The 18883-nt window shown below is 39.1% G+C and overlaps 2 protein-coding genes across 2 annotated transcripts in view; both read left to right on the top strand.

The window, feature by feature from the left end:
• Positions 1–5614: 5614 nt before the first annotated feature.
• LOC6567221 lies at positions 5615–6578 on the top strand. The gene has a single exon (XM_001994265.3). It carries the CDS (start codon positions 5694–5696, stop codon positions 6504–6506), a length of 813 nt encoding a protein of 270 aa, XP_001994301.2. The 5' UTR covers positions 5615–5693; the 3' UTR covers positions 6507–6578.
• An 8763-nt stretch (positions 6579–15341) lies between these two features.
• LOC6567222 (dynein beta chain, ciliary) overlaps positions 15342–18883 on the top strand; it is a 33229-nt gene continuing 29687 nt past the window's right edge. Inside the window, 4 exon segments of the mRNA XM_043215128.1 lie at positions 15342–15844; positions 15978–16066; positions 17669–18304; positions 18360–18666. Coding sequence (XP_043071063.1) covers positions 15350–15844; positions 15978–16066; positions 17669–18304; positions 18360–18666 — 1527 coding nt within the window. The 5' untranslated portion in view covers positions 15342–15349.

Raw genomic sequence — 18883 nt, 5'->3', positions numbered from 1 at the left:
ATTGACGTGGGACACAAACAACACACACTAAAACAATATTCATACACACACACGCAGATAATAACAACTATGTATATCCGAATAAAAGGCTGCATTTATGCGTGGCAAATAACATTATTTTGAATTTTATGCTGCCCATCTGCAAACGGTAACCCAAAGGATTTAATTGCATTAACACACACACAACCCTCCATATACCACACACACGCACACACATCCCGCCTTTAAAATATGCCTGCTTCATTGCTGATGGGGAACCTGCTAAAAGTGTTCTTACTTATTGAGACTGCTGCAACAAGAGAAAAGTTTAAATTGTTTGCCGCTTGCTTTTTTATTGTTGAGCGGGGCAACAAAAACAAATCAAAAAAAAAATTCATAAAAAATTGCAGCATCCACAATAAATATGGTGTATAAGAATATGCAAGTAAAAGTTTTGTGCGCAATAAATTTTATTAGCATAAAATTCGTAAGCGCTTTTTCAAGATTTTTCATCCGCCGGTCAGCTACTTGGGCATTGCATACTTTACAGCGCAAGTGTATAAAAATTCTCTTTCAAATTGTTGCCTTAATGTTGGAATGTGCAATCGTAAAAAGGGAAAAAATGTCTTGGGTCAATGCTTAAACATCTATATATTTGTATACTATTATATAGAATTTACGTTTATTTTAATTTATGCTTTAATAATCGCACTTGCCTGTGCCAAACACAGGCATTATTTAAGGGCTACTATTTTTAGCTCTGACTTAAATTTAAAATATCTTTAAAAATTTGAAAAAAAGGGTTTCGATATAATTTATTACATGTAATAAATCAAGATGCATACAATAGATTGCTGATTTTAGATTGTTCAACATGAAAATACATTTTGATTAACAAAACCTCTTTTTCTTATCCGGTCTTAATGAACATTTTACAAGTGATCAAAAATATGCAGGGGTAAATAATATATTAATTAAGATGTTATACCTCTATAATTGTGTATTTAATTGCTGTCGAATCGATATTCGCTACAAAAATAATCGATCAATGTATGGTATACCATAATATAACTCATATTCCAAATTTAAGGGTCTTTAGCTCTTATAATATATGAAATGGACGGACTGACATGGCTAAATCAACTCGGATGTTGATGATGATCAAGAATATATATGCTTTATGGGCACATGCTTTCATCTGTTTTTTACATATTATGGGCCAACTTCATATAGCCATCAATTTTAGCAGGTTGTCGATAGAAAAAATTTCAGCTTGCACTATTTTCGAGAAACGGATGCAACAAGCTTTTTTAAAATATCAATATGTATACTACTGTTCATATACATATATAGCTGCATTTGTGTTGGTTTGAATAGTGGATGCGTTCTTATAGGTCAAAGTATTTTACACTTCGGTTGCTCATAAGGTTAGACTCGATTTTTGTAAAGGGAAAACCCACTAGTGGAATTTTCAGTGACTCACCAGACAAGTCTTGGATTTTTAGCCAAGCTTAAAAGAAAATCAATTTAACGTTCAAACTTACCAACTGCTCAAAATAAACTCTCTTCGTTATAAATTTCGTGGTTACCACGACGCCTGCCACTCAATTGTTGTGGGAACAGTTTCATCAAACATTCTGTGCAACTGATTGCTGACAATTGAGTTCGTTGGTGTTACCAGCAGCAGCTAGAAGTTCAAGTGAATGGCACATGACACGACCTGTCCAATGGATAATGGTAACTGGTAACCGAAGCGCCGCTTAAGTTAGTCAACTGGGCAAAAATGTTCGCCAATAACTAACTGGAGTTTTGGCTGGGTTAGCATTTGTAATTGCCGAGAGCTAGACGGCGCTCAGGTGCGATGTGGCATCACGTCGCGTTGCCTGCCAACTTCAAATCCAAACTGACCGCAAAACATTTTTGCAGTTTGAACTTTATGCCACTGAAGCCAATGGCGAGCTTACGCTAGTCGCGACGTTGGCAGCGACGTCAACTCCCATATAATAACAATAAAAAATCAAAGGCAGTATAAGCCAAAAACGTGAATGCAAATGTCTATGTGTGTGTGTGGCGTAAGGGCTTGGCGTCGTTGCAAAAGAAATTATGGCCGAGTTGTTGCTCGTTGCTCGTTGCTGTTGTGCCAATTTGTGTGTTGTGCGGCAATCGCATATCAAGGAAGTGGCAGCTGTTGTTTTTGTTATTGTTGTTGTTGTTGTAGCAGCTGTAGCTGTTGTGGTTCGCTCGGTCAGCGAAAATGAAATGAAGTTGACCTGCTTTCCGCGCTGAGCCTAAACTCAGCCGAACGCGTCTAAAACTGGAACAAAAGACACAAACACACAAACACACATAAGGCTGAACACTTCCGAATAAATTTACATAGGCTCGAGCAAAGAAATTATGCATGCCGCTTTTGCTGTTGTTGTTGTTGTTGTTGATATTGAAATGCCGAGCAAAGTTTAACTCTGTGCCGCCCACTCGAAAGTGAAATGAAATGAGAGCCAGCGGCAAAAGCCAAGTTTCACTTTCGTCCATTTTGCAGGCCATAAACACGTAAGGCACGAAAGCAAACAAAAATATATACACTAAGGCAAAGCGCCGCTAACGCCGACAGCGACAGCGACGCCAACGTCAACGTCAACTTTAACTGCGACAACAACAACATGCAAATTGAAGGCAGTAAGAAGGTGTTTACTCTTACATATTTATTTGTAGAGGAGAGTTAGTTGTGTGCAGCTGTTGCCGCTGCTAGCGTCGACGTTGGCGAAGTCACAGGAAGTCGTTAGAGCAAAAGGGTCCGACCTTTGTGGGTCAAATGTTGAGTAAAAAACGGTGTGGCATAACTGTGCCAACGGGGCGGCATTTTGACCCAAAGTCAAACGCACCAAACACAAAAATAGCAACAGCAACGCTTGCGACGTCCCAATTTCTGACCACGAATAAATCAGTGAGCGTTGTTGCTAAAACGACGAGAACTTGGCACAAATCCATTAACACTCAGTTGTCGCATGCATGCAAAGCACAAATGATTGAAGTCTATTTGGATAAACTTGGCCAACATGCAAGTAAGCCAAGCCCAGAGCCAAGACATCAGCTGATCCCTTTCTACATGTCTCGTCGTTGTTCATGTTAACAAAATGAACTTTTAATAAATTCATTACGCTGCCACTTTATGGTCCCGGCACGCCCAAAGCACATCAGAGTGCTGCACAGGGCTCAGAGCGCTGCATTGCTTTAATGCATTACGTATACGCCCCGTACATTTATGAACAATCAAGTTTATGGTCGAGTACGAGTGTGTATGTGTGTGTGTGTGTGCCCGAGAACTCCTCTGTTTATCGTCACTCGGCACTTGCGCTTGACTTTTCTAAGATATTTTTCAATCGAATTTGTAAGTCCGTGTGTGTCCTGCAGGGAGTTGAGCTTGGGTGGATGGGTTACAGGGTGTTTGGTGAGTAACTGGGTTTCTCCTTGTTGTATTGATCTGCTGCACATACAGTAGATTTTCAAATAAATAAAATGTGAAATGTGTAAAATGTGTCAACACTTGTATGCCACAAACTTCATATAACTGTTTTTGTATTATTGGCAAATAAATGTCATTTCTAAATCATAAAGTTCATCATTCAAAATATCTTATAGCATTAAAATCAAATTTAATCTAGCTGCTTAGCTGTGACTAGACTTGCAATTCGTACAAAAGTTTATCGGATTTTGGCAGCACTCAAATTTGGCAAAAAGTTTGTCTTCAAAAGTATGAAATGGTTAAGTTTTCCGTAACTTTTTTATTCGCATCGCAATTAAAACTTGATTATATGAATAACACTTTGGAAATTAAGCTAAATATTATGCTTTCTGTCATGGCAACTAAAAGCAAGCGCTTTGTAACCAAGTTCAAGATAATCATATCTGTGCTACTTAACATTCTAAATATTGCAGGGAATTTCATGCAACTAATGCTAAACGTAAAAATAATAAATAAATTAGTAAAAACTACATTAAATATAATCATTTATTTTGCTTTACTCAACTCAAACAAACATATACAGAACATATTAAAAAGTAAAATTTTATTACATTTTCTGTAATACATTTGTTTCAGTGACAACCGTTGTTGTATAATGTATAACTGTGACCGACACACGAATTAAGTTAAATGTGTGATATAAAAACTATACAACAAATATTATTCAATAAATCTAGTTCATTATTTTAAATTGATTACCAGACTGTTGTGCAATAGTATGTAACAGGCGAATGGAAGCATCATATGTATTCAGGATCAACGTCAACAGTCGATTTGTCAATATGAACAAGTCGTTCTCAGATACAATGAGAGCTACACACTTAAAACTTTGATAGTTTAACATGCGCAGTTTATTTAATTTCTCTGAAATGTGCTGCATTCAGCAAAAATCCAAATGAATCGATTTGTGAAAGCAATAAAAGACAGAATTCATGAAAGCACTAGCTGTCTAATTGACATATAATATACCTATACAGACTTAATACTCAACAACTCTAACAATTTTGTTGACGATAAGGTTTCCTTTAAAAAAATTAAATTAAATTAATTGAAAACAATTACTATCAGAAAGCCTACTTATTTTAAGTTGTTATCAATATAAACAATTTGTTTAATTTTTTCATAACTCGCTGCAATTAAACTTACATTCAATATAAACATATCTAATTTGACTTCATCGATTCCATTCGACAGATTTATTTATTCTCGACACACAAGGTCGGAAAATTAAGTTGATTACCATTTAATAAAGCTATTTGTGCAATGGGCTTAATTGCCAAATTTGGTCACAACCACAAAAATATGTAACCCAAATTAACATAATTTTAGCAATCACTGACCAAGGGCAACATTTTAGTTAATATTTAAGCCAACGCAATCTAATCGAGGACGAACTAGTCAGTTAAAAATGAGTTTGCCGAAGAAACGCGATAACAAAAAAAAAAATAAGTAAAAAAAATACAAACCAACTAAAATAGCGCGATTACATCTTAAATTGAAATAAATTACTGCGCACATCGCAACGAGCTGACCCAAATACACAATACGAAATGACACTGGAAATGAAAATCAGAATGAAATGTCGAAAACAACGCACAACAAAAACGGAGCCTGCCACTGCAAGCTGATTATCGCTAATTGTGCCCAAGGAAATAGAAATTAAACGAGCCACAACCAAAGCCAGTACCAAAGCCAAACTCAGGGCCAAGCGACCTGCAATGAGGGCACTAAATTGTATTTATGTGAATTTGGTCGACATGCATTGAAAGTTAATTGGGGTTAGCTCTTTAACTACTTGTTTTTTGTTTTGCTTTAAAACTTATTAGCATCAAAGGAACTTGCCAAAAAAAAAGACATTTTTGCAAGATTTTTCTTTTCATCAGTTCTGTCACCAAATTTTAGTTATTAGTAAATTGTAAATGCCTTTTTAAATAATACTACAAGTTATTTGAAAATATATTAAAAATATTTGCATAAATTTAAGCAATTTTTCTTTAAGCATCGTCAGCATTATCTGAGTTTATATCTAAGATAACACAATACTCAAAACCGGCTCACAGGAAAAAAATTGACACAGGTAGGCTGTGTAAATATATAAATATAAATATACGATATCCGATCTAAAAATAACACAAATATTACATTTACACTTCATGCCTATAAAGGTCACAAAATTTTTGTTTTACGAAAAATGTTTGGTAAAAGAAAGCCTGATAATTCTTACTTGGTGCCACACAATTCAAAAATCAATTTTGAGCAAAGATCTGCCTTAAGCGAACACGCCGCAAATCTAAAGGAAAATAACTACGATCGCAGCGTCATGAATAAGTGTCCACATTGTGAAAATATGGCCAAGAATTTTTTATACTTGGAAAGTTTAATACGCAACAATTGCGAAAAGGACCACAAGTGCGGCCTGTGCCAATCGTCGCTCAAGTATTTGCAGTACGTTAACAAGAACATAATGCAAGTTTTGGGCAACTTCGATTCGATTGTGCATGCTGCACGAGTTTTTTCCTCACAGGTGCCGCCATCACCGAAATACGCAGTAAAGAAACCCGAACCCAAGAATTACAAATCCGTGCGCTCCGAGGGCGGTGCTATGCTTACCTCGCAGAAGTCAATATCCAAAACTCTCAGGCCCATCAAATCGCAGAAGTCAAAGAAATCATTAAAAGAAACTAAGACCATAAAATCTTCCAAGTCGGGCAAGAGTCTATCCAAGTCTAAGAAGAAGGCCATCAATGCCACAAAGAAAGGCATCAGTCATGGCAAAAAGGTTCTAATAAGTAAATTCAAGCTCAAGCCATCCAAATCACCCAAACTCAAAAAGCAGCTCAGCAACGTCGTTCGCAGCGCCAGCCAGTATCATGCCATGCGTGCCACGCGCTCCAAGCTGGCCAGCAAGTCCAAGCTGCTGAAGAAGCCTCCGCCGACCAGCATCAACTGGCGCCTGCTCAAACGAAATCTGCCCCAACGTGGCATTACAATTGGTGTTCAATAGATCGATGTGCAACTAGTACGTTAAATTGATTTCATGATGGCCTAACAACAATTAAATTCTTTGTTTATCACATTTTTGTTTGTGAATTTAATTTTAAGTTGTTTCTAATCTGACGTGTAGTTTGCTCCGCGCAGTTACAAATCAAATTTAAAGTATACAACCTAAAACAGTAAAATGATTTAATATATAGTGACACAAATTTTAATAGCTTTAGGGTATAACAATATTTTAAAACGCATCATATCAACATGTTTTGTACCTGTCCGACAATTAAATCTGTACTGGCCTTTTATAATGTCGCAGCAATTTAGCGAACCAGCCAGTGTTGGTCTTTTGATGTGGTATTACATTATAAAAATAAAGCTATAGTATCTTATACAACGCTTCTTTTCTTGTCGAAATACTTATTTTGTCATATTTTTGGCGTAGATATAATAACTTTAGAATATCTTTATCACCACAATGTTAGGGTGAAGTTACTTTCCCAGTGGTTGAAATAAAATTTGTATTGGTAATCAGTAAAAAGAAATAGCTTTATAAAAAAAAACAGAAGCATTTAAATAATTTTTGTAGATATTTCCAATTTCGCGTTGTCCCATGCCAAACGATTCTTGAAACGCGTTCTGAAAAAATTGTTTTCACATCCTCTACCATTGAAATGCATATGGTGCTGCTTTAAGACTGGCTGCAGAGTAACTCCAATGCGAACACTCCCAAATCACCTCGATATTCTGTTTTGATATTTGCCAGCAATTACTGAGCTCTAAAATTCGGGTTTATTTTTATTAATTGTCGCAAATATTTTTTTTGTAATTCAAGTGTTGGCAAACGCACAATTAGTGTTGTGTTGCTCAATGGTCGCCGTTTAACCGATGATTTTTTATTTTTTTTGGGGGACTTTTTGCGCTCTACAAACAAGCGATTTAAATTTTTCAGTTAACGACCAGGCATGTGTGTGACACAGCCAAATATTTTGTCAATTTAAATTTGGGGCGTCGGTAAGTGTCCACCAGTGTCGGATGGGGCAGGTCCAATGGGGCAGCCGGAAGGCGGCTAAGCATATTTCTAAACCAACTGACTTTCGGGCCGCGTCCGGCAGTTTGACAATTTTTCGGCATGCATCCTCAAATGTAGCACACACGCAGCTGTGGCCCCCAATGGGCGTCCCGTTCATTTGTTTATCCCACCACCGGCTATATGGATATGTATATGTATGTGTATATGTGTGTGATTGTGTGTGTTTTTGTGTTCAAGCGCGGGTGCTCGCTTGTTTGGGCATTTGGCTAAAACTTATTAGACTCGAGTGTATTCAGCGCATATGGGACTGGTTATGTGTAACTATCTACGGGCCATGATCCGAACAGAGGCAGAAACCCATAAGTCTACACCTACACACACTCACACAAATCGGATGCCTGCAGAGTTTTTCGATAGTATGTGTGCAACAGGAAAAGTTACCCATTTTTCACATTTGTCAGTTTGGCCTCAACAACACCAACTAAATGTTACAAGTACTTATTTGTCTTACTCCAATTATGGAAAGGAGTTCACAATCGATTCTATTAACTATTAAATTGACATACAGACGTTGAAGGATCTGAAAAAGATTGGAAATCTATTCATTAAAGACTATACAAAATTTTGAAAAATTACATTTTAATATTTTGGCATATTACTGAATTACATAGTACTGAAGAAGTAATAATTCAATTTACAAAAGAAAATATTCATTTTAATATCAGAATTTTACTACAAAGGATTTTATAAATTATTTAAATTTATTTCTTATCCCTAATTTCAAAGCATTATCTTGTTAACATTTTAAAAGTAAATGGATTAATAATTGTAATATTGCTAATGCTATGCCAACTGGATGTAGGGTATTTGTAGATTCGAATTGTAATTACCATTTGGATAAAATATTATTTTGCTTATGCTATTGAAAACAACAAAACAATTTTGGCAGACCGAACACTGTGTAACATTGCCGCACTATTCCTTTGTAATTAGATAACGCAACAAGGCAGCAACATGACAACCACAGCATTTCCGCTGTCCTCTACGCTCCAATTGTCTCGGTCGAGTCACCCGACCAGAGTCAGAAAAGGCAACTAGGATCACATGCCTCATGCAGCCCAAAAAAAACCCCTCCCAAACTCCTACCTACAGCCATGCGATGTGCACTGCATATTTCCCGTGCAATTTTGTGCGTTTTCGCATTACGTAAAATGTTCGAGAGCATTTTCTGATTATTTTGCAAAATCGTAACAGTTACATTCACCATTGACACTGGCAGGATAATTAGCAGCCACCACGCCCACAATACTGGACAGCCCCTAGGCAAGCCAAATCCTTTAGCGTTGTGCAATTTTCGGAACACGCACGCTCGACTGCATTTTCAATCGTTGCATTTATCTGCGACCATGTCTGATACAACTGATTTTGACCAATATGCAGAGCAGTGCATAAGACGAAAAATATCTTTACTGTGAGTTTCGAGATCTATAAAATACCTTTAGCGGAAATCCTTTGGCTCTGGCCTAAGTCCGACTAATTTTAGAGTCCGAATTCTAAGAGGAGGGAGGCACGTCTCCTCGCACGCAAATTTATCACGTTGAAGATGTTGTGCAAGAAGCTACCCCGTTGTTGCACAACAACAACCATTTTAAGTGGAGCTTTGCGTGCCAGAAAGCTGATGCAGTGGTGAGGAAGTTGGAGACTCCATCTGGCCACAGCCAAGCCATAATTAGCAGCTCACTCACAGATTGAGAGAGTGGGGCTGTGGAACTGTGGAACTGTGGCAAGCAAATGTCTCACAAGCCGAAGATTTAGTGTGCTCTCATGCAACTAAACTTAATATTTCACGTGCATTTAACCTCCGGGTTTAAATGTCGTAATTTTCTCATTGGCATCCAGCAGTAACCTCTCCGCCTCCCAAGGCATAGCACGAATGTTTTACTGTCTCGAAGTTTGTCTCAATTACGTGCGTGCCAGACTGAGACAGCTCGCTGCGTTGGCGACTACGACTACAGAGCATTTCTCAAGGCGTACAGAAGTTTCTGCTCGCCACAGTCCTCCATTCCCCTTGCCCCTTCCGTTTATCATTGGTAACTTTTTAATTAAAAGTTTCATCCGAGTAATGGGATATTTGCACTGCGAAATGCGACGTCGACCACGACGATACTATGATACTTACTGGCGCAATATTTGTGGGTGTCGCCATCGTTGTTGCCATCTCTGCTTGTGCGACTGTGCTCTTATTGGTTGCAAGTATCTAATTGCCAAAAGGATTTGCCTTACATAATGTTGCGCTGACCCCCACTCCAACTTGTTTTTTTTCACTTTTTTTTTTTATTGGCCGCCAAAAACTTTGCCCAGCAGCTACTGCCAAATGCCAAACTATACCTCCGCAGAACGTGGCCAAGTTAATGAGCGGCTAACGTCACGTGCGCAATTAATGAGAAGGCGTTTTAATTAAGGGTTTGCCCCTTGTTTTGCAGCAATGATCAAGGTGGCAACTATGCGAGTTCAACATGGCATCTACAACAACAAAGTGATTATTTTCGGTTCGTGATCGCCGTGATTTTTGAGTTCTGCGTAAGCTGGAGATATCCTAAAAGAAAATAGGTTTTTGTTGTTCGTTTTGTATGCATTTATTTGTAGTTGTTGGACAAACAGTTTGAACAAATTTGACTGCTTGCTTCTTATCTTGAATTCTGCGAGCATACAAGCTTAAATATACTCCAACCATAATTTAGTCCACTGGCAATTAGCTAATCAGCATTATAAAATTGTCAATTGTCGCAAAAGTTTTGTTTAACAAACCACTGAATCACATTAGAGTATCAAGCGTTCCGTAAACCACAGACAATTTTAGAGAGAGAGAGCTTAAGCAAGCCACCGTGAACAGATGAAAACATTAAAGCTCTTACCGTCGACACACTGAACACAATGCATCCTATATACCGAATAGCTACAGAAACCGGACTGTCCACAGTACGGAGGGCGTTGTCTAATCTCTAGCGGATGTCCGCTCAGAAATTTGCTTTTATTGTTTTCACTTGTGCCAAGCGCTTTGACTTTTTTTTTGGCATTTCAGACTTTTTGTCCACTCCTTTTTTTTTAGCTGCATTCTTGTCGAGTTTGTTGTCAACATTCCCTTTCAATTTCCTCATCCACTCGAACTAACATCCTTCCGCTGACTTGTCGTGGTCGTCGTCATCGTCGTCATCGTCATCAGAACCTAGCCAACAATGTCTGCCTCTGGTCAATCGTCGGCAGTGAATCTAAATGACAAGGCCGCCTGTCCGTTTGTCAATCAATTGTGAATTGTTTATTGAATGTTGTCGTTAGGCTGCACACAGCACACAACCGCCAAGAATGATATTTGTTGTTATTTCTACAATTGCTGCCACTGGGACAGCTAACTGGTTTTGTTTCAACATTTGACAGATGCTGGTCAGAACGAAGACCAGTTGGGCTAGTTGCCAATGTTGTTTACACTAGCAATGGCAACGCTTTTATTTTTTCTTTCTTTGCTAGGCGTTTTAATGGAAAACTGTACACTGATCGATTTGCTGACGTTGCCAACGCTTTGTCCTTTATACCCTTGCCGAGGGTATTCATTGCTTGTAAGGGACTGTGAAATATGAAGCTCTCATATATATCGGATAACTCGAGAATTATTTTTATAATTTGCAGAACATTTATGTTTTCATTTATTTCCATTTATTGAAATTACTTGATAGAAATCTGACATGAAGTTAAAGTTGCTACGAAACATGGCGTAACATATTTATAAATGTCTTAGGGTATTTTATGTGCGCAAAGCCTTAGGTTGATTTTATTTCCTCTTATTGAATGCCCTGTCACATTACTAATACGAACTGTGGCCGCTTTAAATAGATGCTCCCAACGCTCTCATAATCTTGCCCAAATGGCTTTTGTTCGAATGAAATAGTGTTGACTTTCTCCACGCACACACACACAGACACACAGACACATACAATCACACACACACACACGCAGACACATACACATGCAGAGAGCGTCGAGCATCCTTAACAAATGCACGAAATGGCTTTTAAACGAGCGCGACGCCGTGCAGTCTGGCTGGCAGTCGGTTCATTCAGCTGGCACTGTCGTTGGCATGTGATGATTTGTTCGCACATAATGAAACTCATCAGCAGCTACAACCAAGCCAGGCAGGAGTTGAGGCGAGGCATTCAGGGATTCCGTGGATCACAGGGTTACGGGGTCTATGGGGTCCATCCAGTGGGTTTCGCGTTGCGGCGTGAATTGGCTTGCTACTCATTTAAAAAAAGGAATAGTAGGAAAAATGTGGGCATCAGTTCTTGACTTGCGAATACCCTGTGTGAAAATATAAGTCATTCAGATTTATGTGTATGAATACATATTCCTACTCAAGAAAGCTTGTTTGAATAAATTGAATAAATTGATTAAACTGTCTTAAATTTAATCTATATATATTAAGTTCCCCTTCTGGGAATCTTAACTTCGTAAAAACCAACAATCCTGCAAATATTTTGTCATTTAAATTCATTAATTTTGTCCCTGCATTTAATTGATTATTATTGTATATACTTTATGACGCCCGAAATTATTATTATACAAGTGGATATTGTAATCAGTTCAACTTTCTGCATTTACTTAAAATTTTACAGGATATAAAAAGAAAAATTTAATACCAATGCGACGGCGTTGCTAAAAGAAAATGTGGTAAAAGCATTTTTCAGTTCCATTTTTCATTGCTCAATGCCGGCCGCTGTCCGAGTTACACTTTTTGTGCGATTTACTTAATTTGAAGTGAGCTTGGGCCATCAAGAAAGTGCTTTTAAAATCAATTTGGCGTTTATTTTTCTTGAAGCTTGCGGTTCTCATTTCTGGTTTGCCTCTTGCTTTTCTTTCAAGTTTGGACTTGGAACCCCAGCGCTATTTATGCACATATTTCTGAGTTATTATATTATGGTGCCACTTTAGCTTGAACATTTAATCTGAAGAGTACAACTGGATAGAGGTTTGGCCGTCTTTGTCGTCTGTGCTCTAATTAATGAGAAGCCAACACAAATGTGTATATCAATATGTATATTTAATATTGATGAACAATAAACAGAACGAAATTGCATTTATTTACAAACCAACAGCAGCTAGTCAACGGGTAAGTTAAATTAAAGCCACAGAAGCAAACACTTTGAGCAAATTCATTAGCACAAACTTTCTGTGTCCCGCTAGTCTAGTTAGATACACACACACATGCAAACATACACATCCACACACCCACACACACACACACACACACACACACATACATTCTAGCACGCCAGCTACCATTTAAACCACAGGAACCGCAATAGTTGTGCCTGCCACTAAAAATGAGGGCAATGCATTTATCCCGAGGGTGCCACGCAGCAAAGAGCGGATTCAGCCAACCAGCGGGTTGCCATGCGCTTGTTTTTGATGTAACGCTGGTATTTAAAAGTGGAGTTTGAGCATCAGAGCTATGTACATATACATATGTATGGAAACCAAATCGGGCCGCCGTCATGAGCATCATCATACACTCATTATACCCTGTAGCAAAAAAAAAAAAAAAAAAAAATGTGAACTCTCATTATGAGTATACTAAATGGCATATTCATTTAAACCAGCAGCTGTTTAAAACAAAAATTACCTATTTCAAAGATATGTCCGTTTTTTACATCTAAAGAATCACAAAAGAATTTGTAGAACTTTTGAAATTAAATCAAAAATGAAAAACATTGTAAAAACAAAATGAATCTATTAATAATATGTAGGAAATATACAAAATGATGTGTATCTTGTAGTAGGGAGTTGGTCGTGTTGAAATTGTTTTAGACTCGTAGAAAATAAAATATTTTCTGTTCTCCTTTTTTTTTATATATACTTATAGGCCACTCTGCAGTTACATGCTGAAATCATGTTTGACTACTCTGGCCGGGAGCTGCCATGCACAGCAGAGTTTTCAAGAGGTCTGCAGGGCATCTTATAGCTGAGCACTATCCACTATTAAGTAGAGCAAGTTGCATTTTCTCTGGGTACTTGCGGTAATTGCGTAGCATTTTAAGCATGCTAGCAGCACTGACTTCTGCTGCTGCTGTTGCTGTTGCTGCTGCTGATATTGCTGCTGCTGTTGTTGCTGCTGATGCTGATTTTACTGCTGCTGTTACTTGACACATGTCAGTCAGTCAGTCAGTCACTCATTCTGTGCGCTTGGCTTTTGAGCGTGGCCAAGCGGAAGATCCAGCGCCAGGCGAAGCAGGGAAGGCGGGCCAAGGCAGGGAAGGGCAGGAGGAGGAGGAATTAGGTGTGGGGCAAGGTAGCGCTGGCAGCAGTACTGTGGTGCAGCGGTGGGTGCAAAACAAGCTGGCGTTAGCTCGACTTTGTGTATGCGAAACATAAAATGCACTTGCCTTGTGCTGCCCATAGTTGTTGTTCTTCTGGTTGCCGCTGACAACAGCAATAAAGCAGCACTTAATGTGCTAAATGTGTGCGTGTGTGTGTGTTTTTTTTTTTGTGCAGCTTCATAAACTGGTCATTTGAAGCATTTGAAGCACATTTATTGTGGCTTTTTAGCTTAAACAGCACATCTTACGCATGCGAAGCAGCAGCAGTAGCTAGAACCCTTTTCATTACCAGCTCATCATTTTGCATACATTGCCATAGCGATGTGGCGCCATAAGGTCGTGGAGTTGCACGTATCCATCCAGCCGCCTGCTCACCTTGTCAATGGCTGCGATGTTCTGATTTCTGATGTTGATTTTGAGTTATGAGCGGCATAAGCTAACGAAATCACCTTTTGGCAGTCGGAAATTACTTTTTCCTTCAGTTCGCGAATGCAGCTCAGCAATTAATGGGAGAGGTGCTGGGCTTGTGGAGTATTTTGCCTGACGTGCTGGCATTAAACTTTGCCCATCGGATTAGAATGTGGGGTAGTAGGGATGAGGTTTGCTGTACACATTAAAACGCAAACACACACTTTAAAGTATTTTTCCTGATGCGAATTTGAAGTTTGATCGATATGCGGGATTGGGCGGGGCGGGACAGAGCTGGTTTGGACGTATGTGTGTGTGTGTGCCCACGATGCGACCTGCAGCTGGCAAGTGGCAAGTGGTCTGGCATTAGGGATCATGCGAATGGCGGCGCGGGTCCAAATCATTTCAACGGCAAACGCCGCGTGAAGCGCGTGCTGATTTCTACTGTGCCACATCAATTGATTCTATTGCTCTGTGGTCTCATTTTTGGCTTGTGTTTTGTGTGCTTCATTTAAAAATGGCCGATACAGCGCCGTTCGCCAGCAGCGATGAGGAACTCACACCCATCAGCAACCAGCCGAGCGCTCATAGAGACTACAGCGATGTGCGTTTGGAACGCGTGGCAGCTTATACCACAACCACAATGCGCCTCAAACCGGATAAATGGTCCAAAATGATGGCGCATGATGAGTTCCGGGTGAGTTTTCTTTACCAAAACAAAATCGATTTTTTGATTATTTCTGTACTAACCAGAATGTAGCATGTTGAAGCTATAGGGAAAAGTTAATTTAAAATGCTTTTGCCAAGCATATCTGTAAGTGTTATCTTTATTTTAGTTACTCAATGCACAAAAAAAATTAAAAATTAAATATGGTATTTGAGAATAGTCCTTACTTCACTGTTTATTTTTTTTTCTATATTAAAATTGAATATGAGTTTGTACACAAATAATTCATGTCCATAAGTTAGTTTACGACAAAAAAGAAGTTATTTTTCATCCGTCCAAGTCAACATACATGACTTATTATATAAACCTTGCAGCGCATTGTTATGGACTGGGTGAGTGGACGCACACGTGTTTTGGTTATGACACTCAGTCCCGGCGGCGAACTGGTGCCCCGCAGTTGTGTGAGCGATCTCTATTGCAATTATACGCTGCAGAGCAGCAGCAGCGGCTCGCGAGCTGCAACCGTTGACTCTACCGTTGCCACGGCAGCTGTAGTAGCAGCGGCAACAACAACGGGTGCAATGCTCGTGCCCATGCCACCACCTTCGTCCAGCTTCACCACGTTGGATGGAGTGCCGCGTGGCAAGTGTGCCTACTTTATACGCCACAGTGATGTAGATGTGCCGCTGTCAGCTGACAATTTCCAGAGCTCGGTGCTCTATGGCGATTTCCCCGTGCACAGTAAAATCGAGACAATGTCGCTGCTGTTCGATGAGGTGCTGCAACCGCTGCTGGAGCAGGCCCAAGGCCAGTGGCCAACTCCGGTTCGCAAGGACTTGGAGGGGCGAGTTAAGGATGTGAGAAACACACTGACCGAGGTGGGTGGCCGAAAGTGCTATCAAAGCATATTAATCTAATTGAGTGCAGCGAGGCGAAGCCATTGTCTTAATTGGGCACAAAGTTTTCGTGTGTCTATAAGCGCTATTTATACTTTATTGTTATCCTCCACAGATTAAGGGCAAAACCAACAATCGCACAATTTTATCGTTATTAGTTTCGCCAACAATCGTCGAGGAAATGTCGGCCCACGTCGACCGGGGGTAAGTAGAAGAAGTAGCTGAACGCAACTTTTGGCCCACTCTCAATGGCCATTGTCTCAAGGGCTCGTGTGCTTTAGCTGCTTCAGCTGTGTCATCGCTGGTGGCGTCGATTCTCTTTCTATATATATCTATATATATATATATATATATATATATATATTTATATATATTAATGTACAATGTACAAAAGGAAAGGGCGCCCATAAATCGAACTTGGAAGCACACAACTTTATCGCATGATTTTACGTAAATTTATTATGTGTATCGTCAATAACTTGTTGCAACCAATCTTAAAAAAGCTGCTTTTGATATAAGATGTAATTAAAATAGGAAAATTCGACTGGTTGCAGACGTAAATTCTGTATTGCAAACCATGTCTTTAGTCATTAGTCTCAAATTGCAAAGAAGCCATTTGAAAATGCCACAAACTGTGACATAAATCAAATTAAGATACACGAACTAGGAATGTTCAACTGTAAGATACGCTGCACATTGCAAGGAAATATTTAAATTAAAAAAATAGTAATAATAATAATAAATAAAAAACAAATTGTTGGCAAGTTTACTAGCGATTGTTATGGGTTTAAAGAAACGAAGACTGAATTCACCAATATTCTTCAAAATATAAAATAATACATAACTTTCTTGGGAAATGATACATCGATTTCTATTTATTTAACGGAACGAAAGGGTTTATCAAGAAATAATAAGCATAATAAAGTAATATTTTATTCCAATCTTATTTTCTCAACATTTAAGGAGGGATATATAGCTAAATGTATATACAACCTTTTCATCTATTCTTCAATGTGTAGAGGGTATATTAAATAGCATAAGACAGACAATACCATCATAGAAATCAATTATTAAATGAGATATATTTTGGTCAATTTTAAATGCAATATTTAAGAGAGCCATGCAAAAACAGAAATAGCACAACGGACCAAAGAAATGGCAAGAGAGAGAAATAATGATAAAGGCACAGAGCTGCTTGGCCAAATAGAAATGTTTGAAAATTAGGTCAATAATTACTTTCTATACCCTGAACCCATTGAAAAGTGAACAGAGCTATATTGAAGTTGTGCATTAGTTTGTAACAGACTGGCAGGCAAAAAGTTGAAAAGTTGAACCGATTTCGGAGACAATATGAGATAAAGACTTAAAATCTGCAATATATCTTCTCTGATATCATAGGCAGAGCAAGTCAATTTAATGATAACGATAAGTTATATACAACTTCAATCCCTACACCAATTAAAGTCACAATTATAAAGATTTAGCCTTCCATTCATATATACTATAACCTATTGTTCGACTGTAAAAATTAATATCGGATCAGAAACATAGATATTCATATTGAACCAGTTAATATCAAAAAGCCTTCTATATTGTTTGTTGATTTAGAATCGAATTTATGAACCTGTGTTTAAGTTCAGAGTATCTTCCAGTCAACCTTTCTAGACTAAATCATTCTAATTTGTTTTTTGTAGTTGTTGTTTGTTTGTACCCTTTCCGTTTAAGATAAATTGTTTACAAAGTAGAATAGAAACGTTAATGATTATTATAATTGGAAAAATTGTTCGTATCTTTGCATGGAAATAGGAATCTGAGACCTGCATTGGATCCCAAGTTTCGTAATCTACTCGAGGAGATGTTCATCAATTGGACAACACAAATGCATGATATTGTGATGGAGCGCTCCGAGTCCATCGGCCTAACCACTGGCAGCGCAGCATCGTCCAAGCATCTCAATGTGGTCACGCTGCCCGCCCAGGAGATTCTGTTCTGGACGAATCGGAAGCTCAATTTGCAGAACATTTACGAGCAGCTGAGCGAATCCGTGCATAAAGCACTGGCTCACATCCTGGAGCGCATTCAGTCCGTCTACTATGAGCCGTATGCGAAGGCGTTTCGTCAACTGCTCACCGCCTGGCTGGAGGCAAAGGATGTGTCCCTGTGGTTGCAACCCTTGCAGCGTCAAACTGCCGCCTTCAATTCGGTGCAGTTCAGCAATGCACAGGAGCTGATTGCGCCGCTGGTGCATGTGCTGCACTTGCTCTGGAGCAATGCTCGCTTCTATCGCAGCACACAAAGGATGAGCGTACTGCTGCGCTGCATATGCAACATGCTGGTGCATCGTGCCGCCGAAGATCTGGAGTTCCCCATGCTCTTCCAAGGCGACGCCGATGAGGGCCTGCAGCGCATAAAGAAGACTGGCGAAGTGTTGGAATTTTTCAAGTAACTCAAATTGAAGCCAAACCAAATGAATTGATTCACTTGCACTTTTCATCAGACAGCGCGTGCTCGATTACAAGGAACGCTATGCCAGCAGTCAAGTGTTGCTGCCCGCTCTGTTGGCTGTTGCAACAACATCTGCTGCAGCTGCAGCTGCAGCCACAACTCCATCCCCGACTCCAGCTGACCAGCAGCAGCTGTGGCGCTTCTCCAGCGAGCAAGTGTTTGGCCAAACACTCGACGGCTTCCTTTTGCAGCTAACGGAGTTGCGACATGTTTTCGAGGCAGCAGTTCAGTTTCAGCAACTTGAGAAACTCGAAATTGGCGGTCTTCGAGGTAAACTGCTCACGGAACGCATCAGAGAGGTAATGTAGAGCATATGCCAAGTATTTACCCTTTCCACACAAAATGCGTCGGAATATATTTGCATATATTTCCGAGAAGGGTGGCAAGGTTGAAGCCTTGCTTGCAGCAATACACGTTCGAAAATATCTTTACCAATTTTATATAATTTAAACTGTAATCTTGTTTATTCTGATTCATAGTTTTATTTCCAAAAAATTCCTATTCTCTCCATTTACG

Source organism: Drosophila grimshawi, unplaced genomic scaffold (genome assembly GCF_018153295.1).
Source record: "Drosophila grimshawi isolate 15287-2541.00 unplaced genomic scaffold, ASM1815329v1 contig_311, whole genome shotgun sequence".
Taxonomy (NCBI): Eukaryota; Metazoa; Arthropoda; class Insecta; order Diptera; family Drosophilidae; genus Drosophila; species Drosophila grimshawi.
The sequence above is the reverse complement of the archived record's forward strand: the minus strand, read 5'-3'. Positions and strand labels throughout refer to the sequence as shown.

What these genes read in the sequence shown, in the direction of transcription:
- LOC6567221 (XM_001994265.3), top strand. Translation starts at nt 5,694, where the DNA reads ATGTTTGGTAAAAGAAAGCCTGATAATTCTTACTTGGTGCCACACAAT.